This window comes from Eucyclogobius newberryi, unplaced genomic scaffold (assembly GCF_026437365.1).
Source record: "Eucyclogobius newberryi isolate DKJ021-1_F unplaced genomic scaffold, fEucNew1.0.hap1 SCAF_7, whole genome shotgun sequence".
Classification (NCBI taxonomy): domain Eukaryota; kingdom Metazoa; phylum Chordata; class Actinopteri; order Gobiiformes; family Gobiidae; genus Eucyclogobius; species Eucyclogobius newberryi.
In genome coordinates, this window is record NW_027316389.1 from 23,791,017 (window position 1) to 23,809,459 (window position 18,443).

Genomic DNA, 18,443 nt, shown 5'->3' on the forward strand with positions numbered 1-18,443 from the left:
ATGTTCAGACTAGCAATGCTGACCACACACAGCAGCATGAACATGAGGCACATTATTTCACATGGACTACAAAACACTTGGACCACGTACTGAGCTCTTCTAACCACTCACTCCGTCTCCCTCTCAAGTTTTCATTTGTTGGTCTTTGTTGTTTTTATTCTCCATCTTGTTGAGACCTTATTTCAGACAGATTGTCAAAAAACCCCAGCTAGAGTCGAGGGGGAAGACACGAAGGGCTATCCTTCACTTCCAACCGCAGCCCCAAACACTTGACAGGAAATTGCCTGAGACATGCCACATTGTGAGTTACATCTCCACTGCTCCTTCAGTGCGGTGGAGGTTATGGAGGCGGTGGGGATGGTGGAGGCGGTAGAGCATGTGGTGGGAGGCAAACTGGCTGCTCTGGCGCACAGGAGGTAATCCTCACTCATATGCTGTGTTTTTCTCACAAATAACTTAATGTTTGCCTTTACAAGAGCGGGCAGCATCTTTCAAAGGTTTTCTGAAGCCCTCGTTGTGCCTCCAATATGTACAATTAGAGATGCGTACCGCTACGACGGACCGGATCCGGACTTGTAAAAACGTTTCGGTTCAGGTCCAAAAAAAACGAAACCCCGGTGATTCGGTTCTGGACTCGTTAAAAATCTACCACTCACATTCTATATCCTTTACGTTCTAGAATCTAAACCTTCCATAGATCGCGAAATTCGCGCTAGAAAAGACGTAAACACTGACATCGCTGTCAATGGCGCGCCCGGAGCATCAGCGACGCACGCGTCTTCCGCGCGGCAGAAGTTGAAGCCGGTGAAATGAGTTTAAAGACGCGAGAGACCGAACCTTCGGGAAGATCGTTGGCTTAATTGAATCGTTTTAAGCCGCCGCCTGCGTCGCCGCTTGTGCCGCTCCGTGAGTTAGTTTAAGACGCTTGTTAAAGGAGCGGGTTGTGCTTTGGTTTGGGTGTAAATATTGTAACTTCTCGCTCAGGTCAGTAATGCTGGTTTAGTGCTCACAAGTTGTCACTTTATTTCTTGAACAGAGTTGGTTACTGTTGGCCGTAACCATGGTGATGGAACAGGAACATCAAAAACCACCTCGTCTCCTGAGCCCGCTCTTAGCTCCGCCCCAGAGACCGCGCACGCGCACTAGAGACGAGGGTCGCTACAATATGAATAAAATAACTGTTATGTTGTGGTGTGATGTAGCATTTATTTCAGTGGGTTAATGTGCCAGATACATATTTATACATCTAAGTAAATACTAAGTCAAAGTAATATTGTTTAATTGCTGGATTCATTAATTGGAGCTTATATTTTGTAATAGTATTTGCATTCTACAGTTGTTAAATATGGTCTTGTGTTTAATGCTGTTAATATGATGTATTTTGTGTAGTGTAAAATATTTTCATATTCTATTTTTGATACTGCTAAGTTGATTGATTTATAGTGGTTCGAGTTGACTTTTATGCAAGTTTTTGAAGGTTTTTACATGACTTTGATGAAAATTAAAGAGTGGAACTGTATCTAAAGGCATTAAACTTCAAGTGTGGGAACAGCCCAGTCAAACCAGTAACACACTTACAAACATAGTATCAGCTGAAACAGCTGCTCCATTACCAATACTCAACTTGCTCTTGTTCGGAAGTTGTTCCTCTAGTAAAACACATGAATGTGTGTTAGCTAGTAGCTTGTGATTTGTAAGTTATAACTTCTGTTAATAAACAGTGAATAAAGCAGACAAGTTGAGTTTATTTCAGTCTGCAGTTAAGCCTTGTGCTTGATAGTCGTCCTTGTTCATGTGTCTTCAACTTAATTGAGCCAAGTGTCTTGTGTTATGCTGTTATAACATTATGCAAAAATGGCATGAGTTCAGCCGGACTCATTAGGTCCGGACCTGAACCTAAACCTCTGGATTCGAATCCGGACTTGAACCTGAACGTGGGTTTAGGTATGCATCCCTATGTACAATATAGAGGCCAATTATGATATGGAAGCTGTAATTACATTTTGTACTGTGCAGTCCAGTTCAGTGGTTTGGCATGAATCATAATAGAGAGCACAGTTTTCTGACAAAGCATGGGCCTTTGCTCGCCTTAATGTGACCTATATAGTTCATAGGTAATTGCTCTCTTTAATGTCCCTGTGCCTGACAACGCTGTATCTACATATAAATAGTATTCAAGCTGTCCAAATTGTAATTGACATAACTATATAGAACTAAAACTAATCAACAAAAATATGAAATAAATAAATAATTATAATTATTGATAATCAATTATGTGTATCTAGTTTCTTTCTCTCTCTCTCTCTCTCTCTCTCTCTCTTTCTTTCTTTCTCTTGTTTGTTTCATTTTCAACCCCTTTTTCTCATTTTATAAAATGTGAATGGCATTTTTTGGAACAAAAATGTAAAAGTATTTTCTTTTCATTTTTTTTTAACATATGCACAGTTTACATAAAACCATAAATGTCATCAACACTCGATGAAAACTCTGGAAGACCATTGCTCAATATGCCTGGCATCAATCCCGAAGTCTATGCAGCTCTGCCTGTTGAATAAATTCCCCATATTTGAAAACATCTTTCAGTGTTTTTCTCCCTGGAGGCATCTTTAATCAGAAATAAGATCATTTGTTTAAAAAAAACCTAATGGAATATTTTAGCCTTCCAACCCCGGCCCTCCAGCTCGATGTGATTAAGCTTGTTTATTTATGTCGCCTCCATTTTAATGAGCATGTTTGTATATCGTATAGGTGTGGAGCCCCGGGGCCATATCAGGGCCGATCATTTGGTCATAGCAGGCTTGTTACATCAGCGCTCGTCTCTGGGGCTGAGAAGTGAGTGAGATTTGTGAGTTGTGGACACATGTAGGAGTAATGGTAGACTTTTAGACTTGAGGCAGTAAAAAAAATGGAAAGGAAGTTCACGTTGTGGAATGGCTCTCGTGAGATTTTGGGAAAGCTTCTAGGGGCAGATGGACAGACAATGTAACAGAACTGACTCTAATTGGCTGAAAAGAAGACAACTGGACAAGTGAAATGTAGGATGAAGATCGGCTGTGTGTAGCCTCTGTTGTATTGTGTGCTTGACTCTTCGGGTTACAATACTTTTAATTCAATTGAGATACCGGTATTCATTTTGATCCCTATTGCCCAAGTTCCAGAATATGGCATTAAACTCATTCATCTCCATGGAGAGCAGAGCTGTGGAGGTGACACCACTCACAGTTCTTCATAGTCATTTAAGCAATAAAAATATATAATTTAAAATACAAGATAAAAATGCTAAATGCTTGTAGAATCTCCATAGAAGCGAGAAAAGCTATTCAGAGCTTATCCGAGATAGGGCAAATCTCAAGTGCTTTTAGATTTAAATTACACAGTACCACTTTATAATTTTAATAATTTACTTTTAATTGCCTTGATAAAACATGAACAAAGACTGTATTCATAAGGAACAAATTGTTTATTGAGAATGATTCAGCCTAAGTAACTACTTATTTAATACCTGAAGCCTTAACTCTTAATTATGCAGTTATAGTCTGATCATTCTTAGTAAACTAGTTCTTCATTATGAATTGAGTACTTTTTCCTGCTTTATTAGTTGCTAATTATTATAAAAGGATACCAACAGCCCATTACAAGCGCCCCGTTTGGTTAGAATATGCTACATTTCTCCTCCAGAATGCGGTCATATGTTCAGTTATGCTCCTGAAACTATTCACAACACTGTATGAAAGCTCCATGTTAGTTATATTTGAGTAAACCAATTATAAGTTTGTCTAATTGTCTTTTTCTTTTTCCCCCACTCTAATTATTCCCCTGTGCCGTGTGCTGACATTTGAGTTGAAATGCTGTGGTAACTGCTGTTCCTGAGTGATTCTCGTGGGCAGGATCTGAGACACGGACGTTTGGCATGAGGGCTCATTAGAGTGAAAACGCTCCTTTGTGTTGCTATAAGCTTCTTGTTAAAGGCCAGTGTGCTGCATTCAGCATTGTTGTTGCTTTTGTATATTCATGTAGACCCACATGTACTTATTGCATATTGGAATGCAAATATCAAATGAGATCAACTCTGATAATGAATGGTGTGTTGGGCCTCTCTGTGGTGATGTGCTGCTGTGTTTAATCTGTGTATACTGTATGTGTGCATGTGATTTAGAAAGGTCAGATATGTCTAGTGTGCACTGAGAGGATGGAAATGTGAACCAGAGGTGAATTATAGGGGGACATTTGATATCCCGATGAGTGAAGAAAACATAGACCAAATAATAGTATCAAAAACAATAATATAGCTATATAAAGAATTGTACATCACAGAAATATAATACGATTGTACCTATCACTGGATACACAGCAAGTTAAGTTGGATTAATGGCTTCGACAATTCCTTGTAAAATGCCGCTGCTGTATTTATTAGCTGCTCAAACAAGCTGCTCACAAAAAGGTTTGACATTTGGTGAAGTCTGGTCTCACCTCTTTATGACTGAACTCTCGATTCAATTGTCACCTCCTCACAATGTGCAAAACTGTAGCCTTCCCACTCAGAATCTGACTTTTACCAAATGTGTAGGACATAGTCCACAATAGTCCAGAGTACAAAACCTCCTCAGCCTGACCCTGAGAAGGTCACACATCTCCTTTAAGCTCAGACTTTGGAATGGAAGAAGTGTCACTTTTATAGCACATATATGAGCTACAGCGGCGGCGCTCCCCTGAGAGAGCTGATAGGTATTGGCCTGAGGCCATCCACAGTCGGAAATGTGCTGTATCCAACTGTCTTTGCCTTCTCCAGTCTTTGTCCAGTGTTTTCAAAGGGACTTAGAAAGCACCCTGCAATGCTAAAAGCAAGAAACATGGAGAGATTTTTACAAAGACTTCAGATGTCAAATGGATTTCCACAACAGATGTAGACGTGACAGCCGCGGCCCAGAGAGTGTGGAGCGCATGCACAACTCAGAGCAAAGTACAAACACCGCTCGGACCACACAGGGAGTACTTTCAAAGTACTATGGAACTGAACTAATGTCAACTTTAACGTCCAGGACTTTGGGTAAAAAAGCTTTATTGATCAGACACTCAAACATAACTTTTATGAAAAAGAGATGTCAAATTGGTTGCTATTAGAGTGCAATTTTACTTCATATTGATGTTGAAAAGAAAGGACAAAGTACACCTGGTCACTCACGGAACACAAGATGGAGGAGCTTAAATGTGACTTTTAATAACAGCTATGGGCACTGTGTCATTATTCACTTTATATTTCAGGCTTCAACCATGTATTTTGATTTTGGTTTGTTAATCAAAGTTGTATAAAGTTTGTAATTTGAGGTTTTTCAGTAGAATATGTCTTCAACATTATGTATTTTCTGGGATTGTGTGGCTGCATTATTTGGCATGTTTATTTAAAAAATGCAGAGAAAGGGGATACGTTTAATAAAACAAGCTGTAGATATTGAAACTGTTAACTGATTTCTTAATATGTGAGTGTTTTAGATTCAGAAAGAAAAAAAAAGCTTCCACAACAATTTGACAACTAATCTGAGAGCAGACAAACACTACGGTTTCCTCAACTGACCGCTGAAACCTGGTGCTCGTACAATTGCACCTTTTTTGTGTTAATGAATTCAAAGGTGCACAGAGTGTGGAAGATATTGAGATGGTGGAGGCAGGAACCAATGCTTTCACTTCATTAAAAAGTCATTGGGCCCGAGGCTGTGATCACAGAGCTGCAGTTTAAAGCTGCTACAAACGGCTCGTTGGCCAGCTACTCTTGACATTTCACTGTCTGATCACACCTGGCTCCGAGCTGGTGGCATTTCTCTGGGAATAATAATCAGCTGGGCACAGACTCCTCTGGTGTGAAGCGGTAAAAAGGTTAAGGATTTTAGTTTGGGGCTGACAGCACTTTTCAATCTGTCCATTTGTGAAATCTTTAACCAATCTTTGCTCTGTGTGCCATTTTAGACAATCAATGATCAAATGTGTGCTGTGTAATTTAGTTGCTTCTATTAGTGAATGCTGAAATTACAATACACTTCGTTTGCCAAAGGGCCACATCTACGCTATCTTGGCTTATTGATGCATGAAGAAAAAAATAAATTGCTTTCATTTAACAATAATAACCAAGAAGGCTAAAAGCATCATCTTGTTGTTGATCTTGTAAGAAATATGAACTACAAGAGCCCTGTGATAAAATGTGAATATATGATTATATTTCTGTGATGTATTTTATCTGCATAATAGTGATATTTTATCTGCATTATTAGTCTAAGAGAAAAACGGGTGTGTGACAAACTGCATTTGTGAAGGGGTCGTAAAGATGGGCCAAAGGATGTTTACCCGAGGGGGGGTGACGGCCCAGAGGAGTTTGGGTAATGTTTACCCAAGGCTTGATCTCTACGGAAAAATACCAAGTGCCTTGATGTGAGGCTGACCAATGAGAAATGTGACCCGCCTATTCCAGAATATCTAATAAAACCAACCAGCATGGGAAAAAACGAGGTGAGACGCAGGAGGGTCAGCCAGGCTCCTTACAACGGCCTGGCTGACACAGTCCCCGCGTTTTCTCCCAAGCTTGCCATACAAATGTCTGATATTTCTGTGTCGTTTCATATTTTAAGTTGAATTGTGTTCTCGATGTGTTACGGAATAGCATCGGTGTTTGTCTGATTCCATGACAAGCCCACACACATTTTGAATTAATTTGATTAGATCAAATTTATTCAGAGCTTGTGTGAGCTCTTGGATGTGTTGAGTTTTTCTTCCATTCAAAGGTCTACTCAGAGGGCTGGTGAGCAGAGAGGCATTATGGGAGTGCTGGTATGGGCCGGGAGCTGTTCAAAGTGACATATTTCACACAGGCCTGAGCGTGCTGGGTTCTGTCCATCAGTCCTGAGCTGACGCATTATGGAGAGCTGTTACTGCCGCCCACTGGTTAAGGCTGCAATCCAAGTGCAGAAAGGCACTCTACTGTGATTTAGCTCGTAATCATTCATAAAATGCTCAATATTAAAACATCTAAATGGTTTCCATAAAATGTTCTCTCTATGAAATGGAAAGAACTTCTCAAAAATGCGACAAAAGAAAACTGAAACCTATGAATGAAGTATGTCGGTGTGTTCTAGGTAGGGTTAGTGATTATTCAGGTCACAATTTAATTGAAAGAACCAAAAAACAAAAACACACATTGTGACTATGTGACAAGCAAGACATTTTGTTTGATTTGGACTATAAAAGTCAACTTAATGTTAATAGTTCCTTTATCTGGCCGATTATGTGATGTGACATATATTAGACTGTGTCATAATTAATGGTTTTACTGTTGTTTGATTATGTGTCAATAATTGTGACGTCTCGCAATAGTCGTCTTACACACACTTTTGTAACATCTACTATCGGGAGGAGATTGAGCTTTCCAATTTCCCTTTGCAGATTTTGACAGGCCTCTGACAGAAGTTTCCATGACAAAAGCAAAACCACTTCTCACTGGTTTTGTGAACGGTCATTCTAAAAACAGACTATTCTTCACCACTTTTACAGCAACTCCTAAAGTCTTCAATAGAGCACCACAAATTACCGGTACAAGACAAATGAATATCTACATACACAACACACCCTCACCAAGACAATAAAAACACACCTAAAGCTGCACTATGTGACTTTTGTTTTACCACCTGCTTATCAGTATGGAGATTTGGCTTTGCATGGAATGCGTTGGCAGGAAAAGTTACATAGTGCACCTTTGAAATAATTTAGATCCTATGACTGTAACATATACATCAGCGAAAATAAGTGTTGTCCTGATAAATCCTAAAGTTGTAAGAAGAGGCAGGAGACTCTGGATGTCTGAGGCAGTAAGATGTATTTACCATCAGTCCAGGTCCCTGCGACTTGAATACTCAACACATTTGGCAAGTATTGGTAATTCAAGCCTGACTCTGCTTCCACATTCAGAGGTTCAGATAATAGCTCAGGGAGGCTTGGAGACAAGGCACAGAAGATACACATTCTACTCATACTCATTGATCTAATCACATAGAAATGTCAACAACGGTAGAAATAGAAGTGTCCTTGTTAAGATTCACATTCTACAACAATATAAATAAATATAAATGCTCTGTTTCAGAATATATGAATGCTTTCCACACATTGTTTCTTTTCATTCCACCTTTCACATAGTGTTTTAGATTGTGTAGATCAATAGTTGTCTCAGAGTAATAAATGTGTGCAGCATCATTTTTATATTCCACATAGTCATTAATACATGAAACACAAAAGGCTTACAAAACGATGCCGAAACCTTTCAGTAAGCACAAAGACTGACAACTCAATAGCCAGGAGTCCAGTGAATAGTGGCCATAGCTAGCATTTCTGTGACCATCTCCTGTGCCGTGAAACAGGCTGCAGTTTTCATTGTGTTGGGGCACCTCCACGGCCTGAGGCGCAGACAGGAGACAGGAGGCAGCTGGAGAGGAGCTGGGGCTGTCCATCAGTGGATAATATGTCCGCACAATGCAGAGCAGAGCTTACAGACTGAAAACAGCAGCTCACCTTTTACTTCCGACACGTATTATATACCGTAGTATAAGAGAAGCTGGAATCTGGACTGTCCAGGATATGCTGACATTACTGTTGGTGGGAAGTAACTACGGTACACATGTTTCTTGGGGGGAGTACATGTAGCTATCAGAGGCAGCAGCACAAGTATCAGCCATTTAAGATTTTAGTATTAAATAAAAGCCAATAAAGACAAAAAAATAAACTAGATAATAAATAAAATAATAAAGTACGGTAGGTTACTTTGACTTCAACTACTTAAATATTTTTCTCTTCTTGTTCGGGTTGAAATTCTTATGTTAGATGTACGTTTACCATTATCTGATATGTGTCAAAAGTACTCTTGAAACACCCTTTCCACATGTCACTCATGAGATGTCAGGAAAATGATCCCTTGACATGTTCTTCAGCCCTGTAAGTGCTCTCACATGGAGCATGCTGCTTTGGACATTTCCCCCACATTATCCACAAACAGCATATGCACTTGTGTCTGCTCTCAGTGTTAAAACTGCCTTCCATTTTCAGTGGAACAAATGGAAGCGGAATTAACATGCATGTGTGTAATGAGCTTATAGTGTTCCATGTCAGTGCCTGTCATAATGTTATGTACAAACAAATGTCATGTATTTTATGCTAATTGTATACTGTATAACACGTTTGTGTTGCATATTCATAAAGAAACAGTTTGTGTGTGAAAGCTGATTGGTCTCACTCTGTCATTAACCCCACAGTGTGAGATAATGCACTTAGACAAATATTCGGAGGGGATGGAATATATAATCATCAGCTTACATATGCATACACACATACACAGCATTTAAAATGGAGCTTAAGACAGGGACTTATGTTGCCAATGTTTACCACAACAGTGGACGAGTGGACAGAGGACCACAGAAAACACTAGGAAAGTGTGCTGTAGGTTAGGCTAAAGTCAATAGATTTTGTTGGTTTCAAAACACAAACATGTCATTTTAATTTAAACAATGCAAGAAAAAAAAACATTATTATTGTAGCCTCAAAATTTGTTTCAAACTGAAATATTTTACCTTAATAATCACAACTAGAGGAGAGACCCTTATACATTTACATTTTCTTCACACATATCTTATCTATCAACAAGACAACACACTGATTATACCTATAATCAAACATGGCTTGTTTGATCAAATTTAATACAGACCAATGAGAAAAGGCTTTTGAAAAATTGGTCATAACGTCACGTTTAATCAACCCAACACCATAGCTTATGGTCAGATGTAGAACCTACCTTCTGACGTATCTCCCCCTCCATCCTGATGGGTGACCCCAGCTCTGCCACCTGTCGCACGCCCTCACTGGCATAGCCTCCATACTCCCACAGCACGTAGCTCCTGGAGTGGGATGCTCCGATCAAAGCGGACCAGTGATTGGCTCGTCCTGGAAATTGAAATATTAGGAGAACGTAAGATGTACCTGTACTTCAAAACACAAGTTTGCAACATTTAGGGTTATTTCTTTTTTTTGGGTCTTCTTTCATGTCAAAATAAGTTGAAATTACAACTTTTGGTGCCACTTGTGGTTGAATGGATAGTGCACATGCCTGCAATGTGGATGGAGCCACAGTTCGAATGTACTACGTTTCTTTCCCCAGTCTTCCCCATTCCCATTTCAAGCTGCACTGTCCTGTTCAACAAAGCCTTCAAGCCAAAAATGTTAATACAATAAAATTATAACTTTTTTCCAATGGCTTTCAGAGCAGCGAGATGAGCAGAGGGCAGTAAGAGTAGAGTACTTAAAAAGTTGATGAAGTCTTGTGTTAAATGTGTCGCCTTGAGAGTGAGCAGAACCTCCTCAAGCCTGAACAAAGCACTACAGCTCCTGTTAAGGTCATCTATTTTGCACCAAAGCACTTGGATTTTCATAGTCATTTGGTGAGCAGATTTATTCCCCTTTCACCTCATTTTCCAGACACATTTCTTCTATATTATCCTTTTATTGTGCAGAATAGACCTATAAACTGATGCTATCTTTTTATTAATGGTGATTTGTTTTAATGGGTGCTTGTTTCATGCCTTTACAGCTATTTTAAGTCACTATAAAACATGGTTAGATGGCGGACCAGCATTTTGACGGTTGGACTGATATAAATCCAAATTAAAATTGGTAAGTCACTGTGTAGCCTTCACTTCTAAAATATACAAAGTAAAGTAAAGAGAAAGTATGGCATTTTTGCATAACAGAGTAAATACATAGTTGTTCGAAACGCAAGGCAAGACACACGTGTTCATTTTCTTTAAGAATGCGACTATGACAGGTAAGTATGAAAGGTTACTATTTAAAATGTGCAAATATATGAAATGCATTCAATTTTAAAAATATATTTTGTTATCTTAATAGACAATGGGGAAACCGCAAAAGATTAAAAGAAATGTATGCTTCTGAGCTACAATCTTGGTTGGGTACTTCAGTTGAATACAAATCAAACTGATTGTACAAAAGTCATGTTCACAGTTTTGTCAAGCTATGCAGCTTTAGGCCAACTCAGAAAACATGCAGCCTGCCCTGGTTGACATTCACTTGTTTTGCCCATTTCTCTGACAAACCTTGAGGGGCATTTTATGTTCATACATCCATACATTCCTCTATGGCGCTTTCAATGCACATAAAGAGAAAAGAGAGGATCTGTTGTAACGCAGCAAGGACACAAAACCTTCAGCCTGTCTACATATTATAGCTTAAGTTTTTGACACAATCATTTAGAGTGTACACACTTGGATAGTCCTTGGGATGTACTTTCTCAGACCAGTTTCCATAGAAGGTGAGGCGGTACTTGGCCGTTCCACAGGCACAACACTCCAGGGCAGGCGTCTGAGTGGTTTCACCAAGCACAGCTTCTACAGGAGCACACAAATGGGAATGGCAGAAAAAAACAGATTCAATTTCAAAATTTCCAACAGGAGAGTGAGTGATGAAAAAAAAAGCACACATATTTAGCACACACATTTGGGATCTGGTTAGAAAGTAAAAAAAAAAGTCCTTCCAATAAGTGACACATTAGCTTTCATGAACAGTCATGAATATTAAAATATTACCCTCAGTCAGTGTTTTGCACAGATAGGTCAAGGGGGGTTGGTGAATATTTATAAGCACCCAAATTATTCAGCAGAATATTTCTCTCAACATCACTGCAGAGACAGTGATTCAGAAAAACCATTGAGGGCAGATTGAGCAGGGTGCAGTAATTGGTCAATTACGTTTCAGGAAGAGACTGGGTAAAAGTGAAGAAAAACGCATGTCCTTGCAGGTAAAGTACTTTGCATCAAGGGCTCAAATACTTTTGCTCTTAAAGCTTTGCTTTTGAAAATGTTTTTAATAATGACACTGACAAGGGTAATGGACTGTAGGGGACAGTACTCGTTTTTTCACCTAATACATTCTCCTACTAATAAAAGCTCCTAAAAATTGCGAGAACTACTTAAAACTTGCATTTTTTGTGGGCATCTTATTCACCATCAGAAACTGCGTTTTGTTAGTAGCGCAAATCTGATTTGTAAATGTAAATGTAGGGCTCATATTAACGACTTTATTTCATTGCGGTTACTTATATGTTTTGCACAAATTCAGAAAAAAGCAAAACTAAACTATAGAAAAGCTTGTTCAAAATGCTTGATTCAGATGAAAACTATGAGTTTGCCTTTACACCGGTAAAAGGGACGGATCAGTGCTGCCCGGTGGTGGAGTGGTTAAGGCACAGCACACATGCCAGGCTCCATGACCTGAGTTTGAATCGTGACAATTTACTGCATGTCCTCCCTCTCTCTCATCCCCCATGTCTTACTCATCTATCCTGTCTAATAAAGCCAACGGGCCAAAAAATGTATACAAAATGAGTGGAATGGATAAATGTACAATAAAAAAATGCTATGAAAGTTTTCTTTTGGTGCACAATATGTGGTTAAAACCGTAGCACAAAGTAGGGCTGTGAAGATCGTTGAAATGTTGAGAAAACTCTGGTAGGCTCTGGAGTCTTGTGCAAACAGGGCTGGCAGGGAAAGAGTTAAGACCAGTAGACCACAAATGTGCCGTCTCATTTGCTACAGTTGGTGTATTCTACATGTTTCAGCAATAACATCGACCTCATTCTCTTGCCAAATGTATATCCTCGCAAAGCTACATTTACAGCTCCAAACACCGACATCTGTCTTGCCGTCTGTCTTTTCCCAAGCAGAGGCAGATGTGTCATGACATAACGTTAATGAATTATACCTGTGCTAATAATAACAATTTGTTATTCCTTTGTTGGCATAGTTTCTATATAGCTTACATGGCTCTTGAACAGGTTCTTTCATTAATCAGTGTCAACAGAAATCCACTGTTTACAATACAAGGCAGTAGAAACAAACCAACCATGAAATCTATGCCAGCGAGTTGAAGATAAATCTATACAGAACATTGTGTTGTTGTTGTTGTTGTTGTTGTTGTTGTGTGCTTTAAGCGTGGGCCTGAAAGCACAGTATTTCTCCATAAGAGAACGTGTCCAAACAGATACAAAGACCATCTCTTTCAAGGTTCAACATATTCACAAAATTCACAATGGAGCTCACGTCAATCCCTATTTTCGAAAAAGAAGAAAAATAAGAATAAAAAACGGAAAAAAAAACACTGTCTACTCTTGCTAGATACAAAGCAAAATAGAAATGCCTCTTATAATTCAGTTATCCTGCTGCTTCAAGACTTCATACTTATAACAAAAAATACTATCTTCAAAAAGAAAATACGCCACAAAAGCACAGCGGATAATGGCTTCTGGATGGTCTGGATGAGTTGTAGAGATGATGGACAGTGAGTTACCTCTCTCACACAGCCGGACAGTCAGGGAGCCTTCGTCCTGGAAATAGATGATTCTCTTCTGCACAATACTGGCCCTGTGAAGAGAGGAGGAGATATTACATGAACAGGAACACACACCCAGAATGCTGGCATTATGGCAAAGCTACGATTGGATTAGATGGATAATGTGGTTCTTTTGCCACTATCTGGTCCATGCAATCTTCCGGGAGGAGACAGTAATGACTTCCCACAGGCATCGTAATGGACAAAAAGAACATATTTTTCACAGATAGAGAGTAATAGATTATCTGGGGACGAAATCACGTTCCTAGAACATGCTCTGAAGCAGTTTAGATTGTGGGATGGATTTAGCCTGCAGGAGATCCTGTCTCGATACAAACACATTGAGAAGCCAAGGTTTTTCCAGGGTATTTAAAATGTTCAGGGAATTCTAACATTTCTGGTTGAGAAAAGTTACATAGCGCATCTTTAATTATGAAATTAAAGTACAGTACTAGTCGTTTTGATCTCTTTCCAAATTATGATATAATCCCAAAAAATAAAATTGTGCGATTTTATATCATTTATGCTTAGTGTGAGGAACAGTTTTTGGTAGAGCCCGAGCTCTTATAGTAGAGACATAAAGCAGGTCTTAATGTTCATAGTGCTGCTCAGACAGAGAGGCCAGACCACATTAACCAGGAGTTATGGCCTATATTACACTTATAAATCTTACACACACCCAATGCTACAATATAACCTGCAACACGGCTGACTGCTTAGGTATGAAATTGAAAAACAGTGAACTATGCCCACAATTATCCAACACTCAGACACTAAATGTAGATTCACAAATGGTGGCAGGCCTAGTGATGATAGTTAAATTCATACTAACTGTAATACAGCAGTATAGTTGAGAAGGTCAAATGTGTAATATTTTATTTTTTGTGATGGATAGTTCTGAGGTGTATTAAATGTCAGGCACTGTATTTTTCAGAATGTGATAGATAGGCCTCCTCTTCTGTCACTTCAGCATAAGTTTTCAGATTTTGCTATACACTGAAAATTGATTGAAGGCAGTTGTTCTGCCGTATTAATCAGACAACAACAAAGCTATGTTACTTGCTGAACAAATATTTATGCATTCCCACATAGTTCATATAGATTTAATAACAGGTTTACTGCGGGTTGTAACACAAACTTAAAGAGGGTGTAAACTTCTTCAAAAAAAAGCTTGGATATTGGACTCTGAAGAAAAGCACCCTCCCCACAATAAAGAAATAAGAAGTAGTCCGGTAGTACCTGTTTGGATAACAGATTTAGTTTGGCCGTGATTTTACCAGTGTTCAGCTTAAAATTATACCCTTTGTGTTTAAATTACTGTGACACCATCATATACTTTTTGTGTTGTGCTGATGGGAAGTGACTTAGTGGCCAATATAGCATTTTCAAACCAACAAAAGGTAACATGGTGATCTATTATATGAGATGTGTTAACAAGTTATACCCGATATAAGTAACTTTGATGCACTATATATATATATATATATCAACTTTACCTTAAATACAATTTACAAGACATGTTTTCAATTTAACTTTTTCTGTTGGGTAATGGATTTGCCGGTACTTGAAGAGTGAAAAGGACCATTTCTAACCCCTTCGAACACCACAGTGATACGTTCTGAAGTGGTTGGAAGAGGACATGAGTTGTGATTGCCCGTACTGAACACCCTTCTAACTCAGGATAAGGTGTACTCTGTGACCTCCGGTGTGCCCGCTAAAAGCCCTCCAGTGGTCAATTCAGACAGTGGTGTTTTGTGTCAGTCCAGTTCCCCAAAAAAGCCCGGTCTCCAAACGGCTCCTGCACCTCTCTCCTCCTGCATGGGGCTGACAAATGGCTATAGTTCTGTCCAAAGTTCAAGCTCAGTCGGCGTGAGAGCATGTTTTATAGCCAGATTCCTCGTAACATCGCCCCCCACAGTGAGATGTAATCACTTTTCTTTTCCAGTGCTATTGTTCTGCTCTGTCTTCAGGAGTGGACTGACTGAGCACTTCGGGCCCCACTGCTCTCTCCAGGGAGGGATGTTTCACTCACTGCATCAGGAAAACAGGACTAAGTCGCTTAACTCACAGCTGCAGGCCATACCAGCTTTTAGACAAGAGGCTTGGTAAAAACAAACACACACACACACACACACACACAGATTTGTGGAAACTTCAAGAGCATTGATTTTCCACAAAATTGAGACATAATGTGACATTATGCTTCCACATGTTTTAAAGAAATGCATTTTGTAGCATTATCATTTATTTATATTTTTCTTTGCTTGAGATGTCTATTTCTTTTGCTTCAAATGACTTATACAGTACAAATCTCGACAACATTTCATTTCAGTTGGACCAGACTTTAGAACTTGCCTCTTTGTTCACACATGAGTGGAATTAAAGGCCAATATTTCAAAAAAGTTTGCAAAAAGTTTGTTCTTGTATTTGAGGTTCCAAGAACAAGAACAAACTTATTTTGGGCTGGAATATTTCATACTTCATAAGAGGCTGTTAAGCCACACTATGCTTCTCCCCATAAACTCAAACAGCTGTTGCTATGTTGTTACTATGGAGATTATCAACAGTACAAATCCAGTTTGATTTGCATAAACAAAATGGCTAAATTGTAATTTATCTTAATTTCACAAAAGATAAATAGATTTACAATCAGCCATGCATCAAAATGACATCATGATGTTTGTTCTCGCACCCAGAGCTGTTTTTGGTTTTTATAAAGTATAATGTGTCCTTTAGTCAAACTCTGAAATTGTTTGCATAAACTTTGTTTATTTTACCTTAACAGAACTGCACAACACCAGTTGGTGCAGTTTGTACAATCTGGATTCGCACGACATCCCATCTGTTTCACTCCTGCTGTGTGCATCCTTGTCACGAGATATATTTTTACCTCTACAGTGCTTTGCCTGTAGCATAATGCATGATACACTGTATTGTATCCAACCGATGAGTTCCATATGCCATTGACAGTTGCTCTAAGCACCCTGCAGGCTGGACCCGGAGAAAAGAGGGATTCGACATAGTGTGCCTGTCTAATATATTCATATGGGAAGTATTAGGATTAGGAAGAAGACTGTTTTAGTAGTAAAATAATGGATGACTAAATAAATAATTGTCAACCATGAATGACCCTCTTGCTTGTAAGCAAACATCTGTGATATAGTTCTGGGACATTGACACGTTTGGGAGACAAAAATTGAATTCTTCTTCGTTATGAGGTTCTACTTAGACTCGTCTCATCTCACAGAGTCAGCTTGGAAAAAGACTAAGCTTGAATGTCAGTGTCAGGGCAATCGGACTTGGACTGGAAAACTGCAGTCACTGTGGAAACGCTAACAAAGTCAATTACAAGAGTCACTCGTCTTCTCCACATGTATTGTGATGGGTGGGCCAGAAATAAGTAGTTTCGATGCCAGATCTCACAAATGCCCACCGAATTGCAGTTTGTATTCACAAAGTCAATCCACAAATCAATAAATGACACTTTGCTTGTGCCCACATCAAAATTGTGAGTTAACACCTTGCTGTCTTTGGCCCCTGCAAACTGATAGACCAACCACATCGCAAAAGCTCTATAGAAGAGCACTTTTATAGCCAGGGCTAAAGTTGATAACAACATGACAAGCAGCTGGCGCCAGGGCATAGCAGAAAGTGTTTGACTTTGAAGAGTGGGAAGAGATGTGAGGGCCGATATGCCCGGTGCTCATCAGCAGAAGGGCCCAAATGACCCGGGGTGAACCTCCAAAACACACGTCCTGCACAATAACAACCCCGTCTGAAGAGAGCACTCACAAACCAGATGAAAGTCACAGCAAATGCCTGCTCCAATCGCCCAGGAGACACTTTGAAGGTGCTGACTCACCGTTATTAAAGCCCATGGAGGAGATGTAACAGCCCTAGATAGCTCTGATATAATCCAGTTGTTTTTAAAGATCTAATCTCAGAGATATGAACAAAACTTTAGGAGGACAAAACTGTAGCTTCTGACGGTGTTGTCTTATATTCAAAGTGTTTGAAGTGGAGCGTGAAAAGTTGAACTATTAAGATGACTATCACCACATCTGCACTTGCACTTGGCTTTGAGCTAATACAATTACATGCTTCTGTGAAAGTGTGTAATGAGGTTGTGCATATATAAAATGATACAATTTAATTAAATGAGATAAGGGTGTTTTGTGAAAATACAACAAATGATTAATAACATGTTTTACAACTTATTAAACAATATCTTGATCATATAGCATTTTGGTCAAAGTAATCACCAAGACAAGTTACTATGTTTGTGAATTGTGTTCATTGATTATGGCAATAAACCTTTTCTGATTCTGATGGCACATTTGATGTTTTTTTTATTATAGTAAAATATATAAATAAAGATAAAATTGAATGACAGTGTATCTCGGTGTATATGGCTACAAATAAAACCAAATATAATTTGGAACTTTGCATTAACCAGCACTCAGAATCTTAAGCACCTTATGATTTCTAAAAGAACACACAACAATCGAGAGCATACCGAACATGTGCTCACAGTGTCATTTGTGATCACACTGGTTTCTCTCCATGTAGCTCAAATGAAGAAATGTCCTGACACATGTAGACTTAGAGTTGAGTGCTGTGTGGAGCTGTGTGTTCAGTGCTGCCCTGAGCCCGGGGCGACAGTTGTTGGTACTGGCAGCTCCACAGGACGAGGCAGTGGGGGAGTGAGGGAGGCAGGGGGTTGTCGTGGGGGATAGTGGGAGTCTGACAGTTCACTTCCTGCCCCAAGGGGAGCTGGTGTTAGTTCCAGAGCCACAATGGAGGGTTATGCTGACATGCTGGACTCACAAATCCAAACTGCAGACACTGTTGGTCTGAGTCACTTTCACTTTAACACTGTTTTCTGTGCATACCACTGCAGTGCAAACTTTCTTAGTATTCATCGGATTCAGACATAAGGATTCCTTCCTGATTGGAAGGACTTGACATGGCAGTGGTCCTACGTTGTTATAGCAATAGCGCAATTCAAATACAAATAT

At 39.3% G+C, this 18,443-nt stretch overlaps 1 protein-coding gene across 1 annotated transcript in view; it reads right to left on the reverse strand.

Annotated features, from left to right (window-relative positions):
- spon1b (spondin 1b) overlaps positions 1-18,443 on the reverse strand; it is a 111,794-nt gene that overhangs the window by 60,812 nt on the left and 32,539 nt on the right. Inside the window, exons 4-6 of the mRNA XM_072434406.1 lie at positions 13,384-13,457; positions 11,304-11,426; positions 9,821-9,969 (exon numbers count right to left, since the gene is read on the reverse strand). Coding sequence (XP_072290507.1) covers positions 9,821-9,969; positions 11,304-11,426; positions 13,384-13,457 — 346 coding nt within the window. The remainder of the gene's footprint in view (positions 1-9,820; positions 9,970-11,303; positions 11,427-13,383; positions 13,458-18,443) is intronic.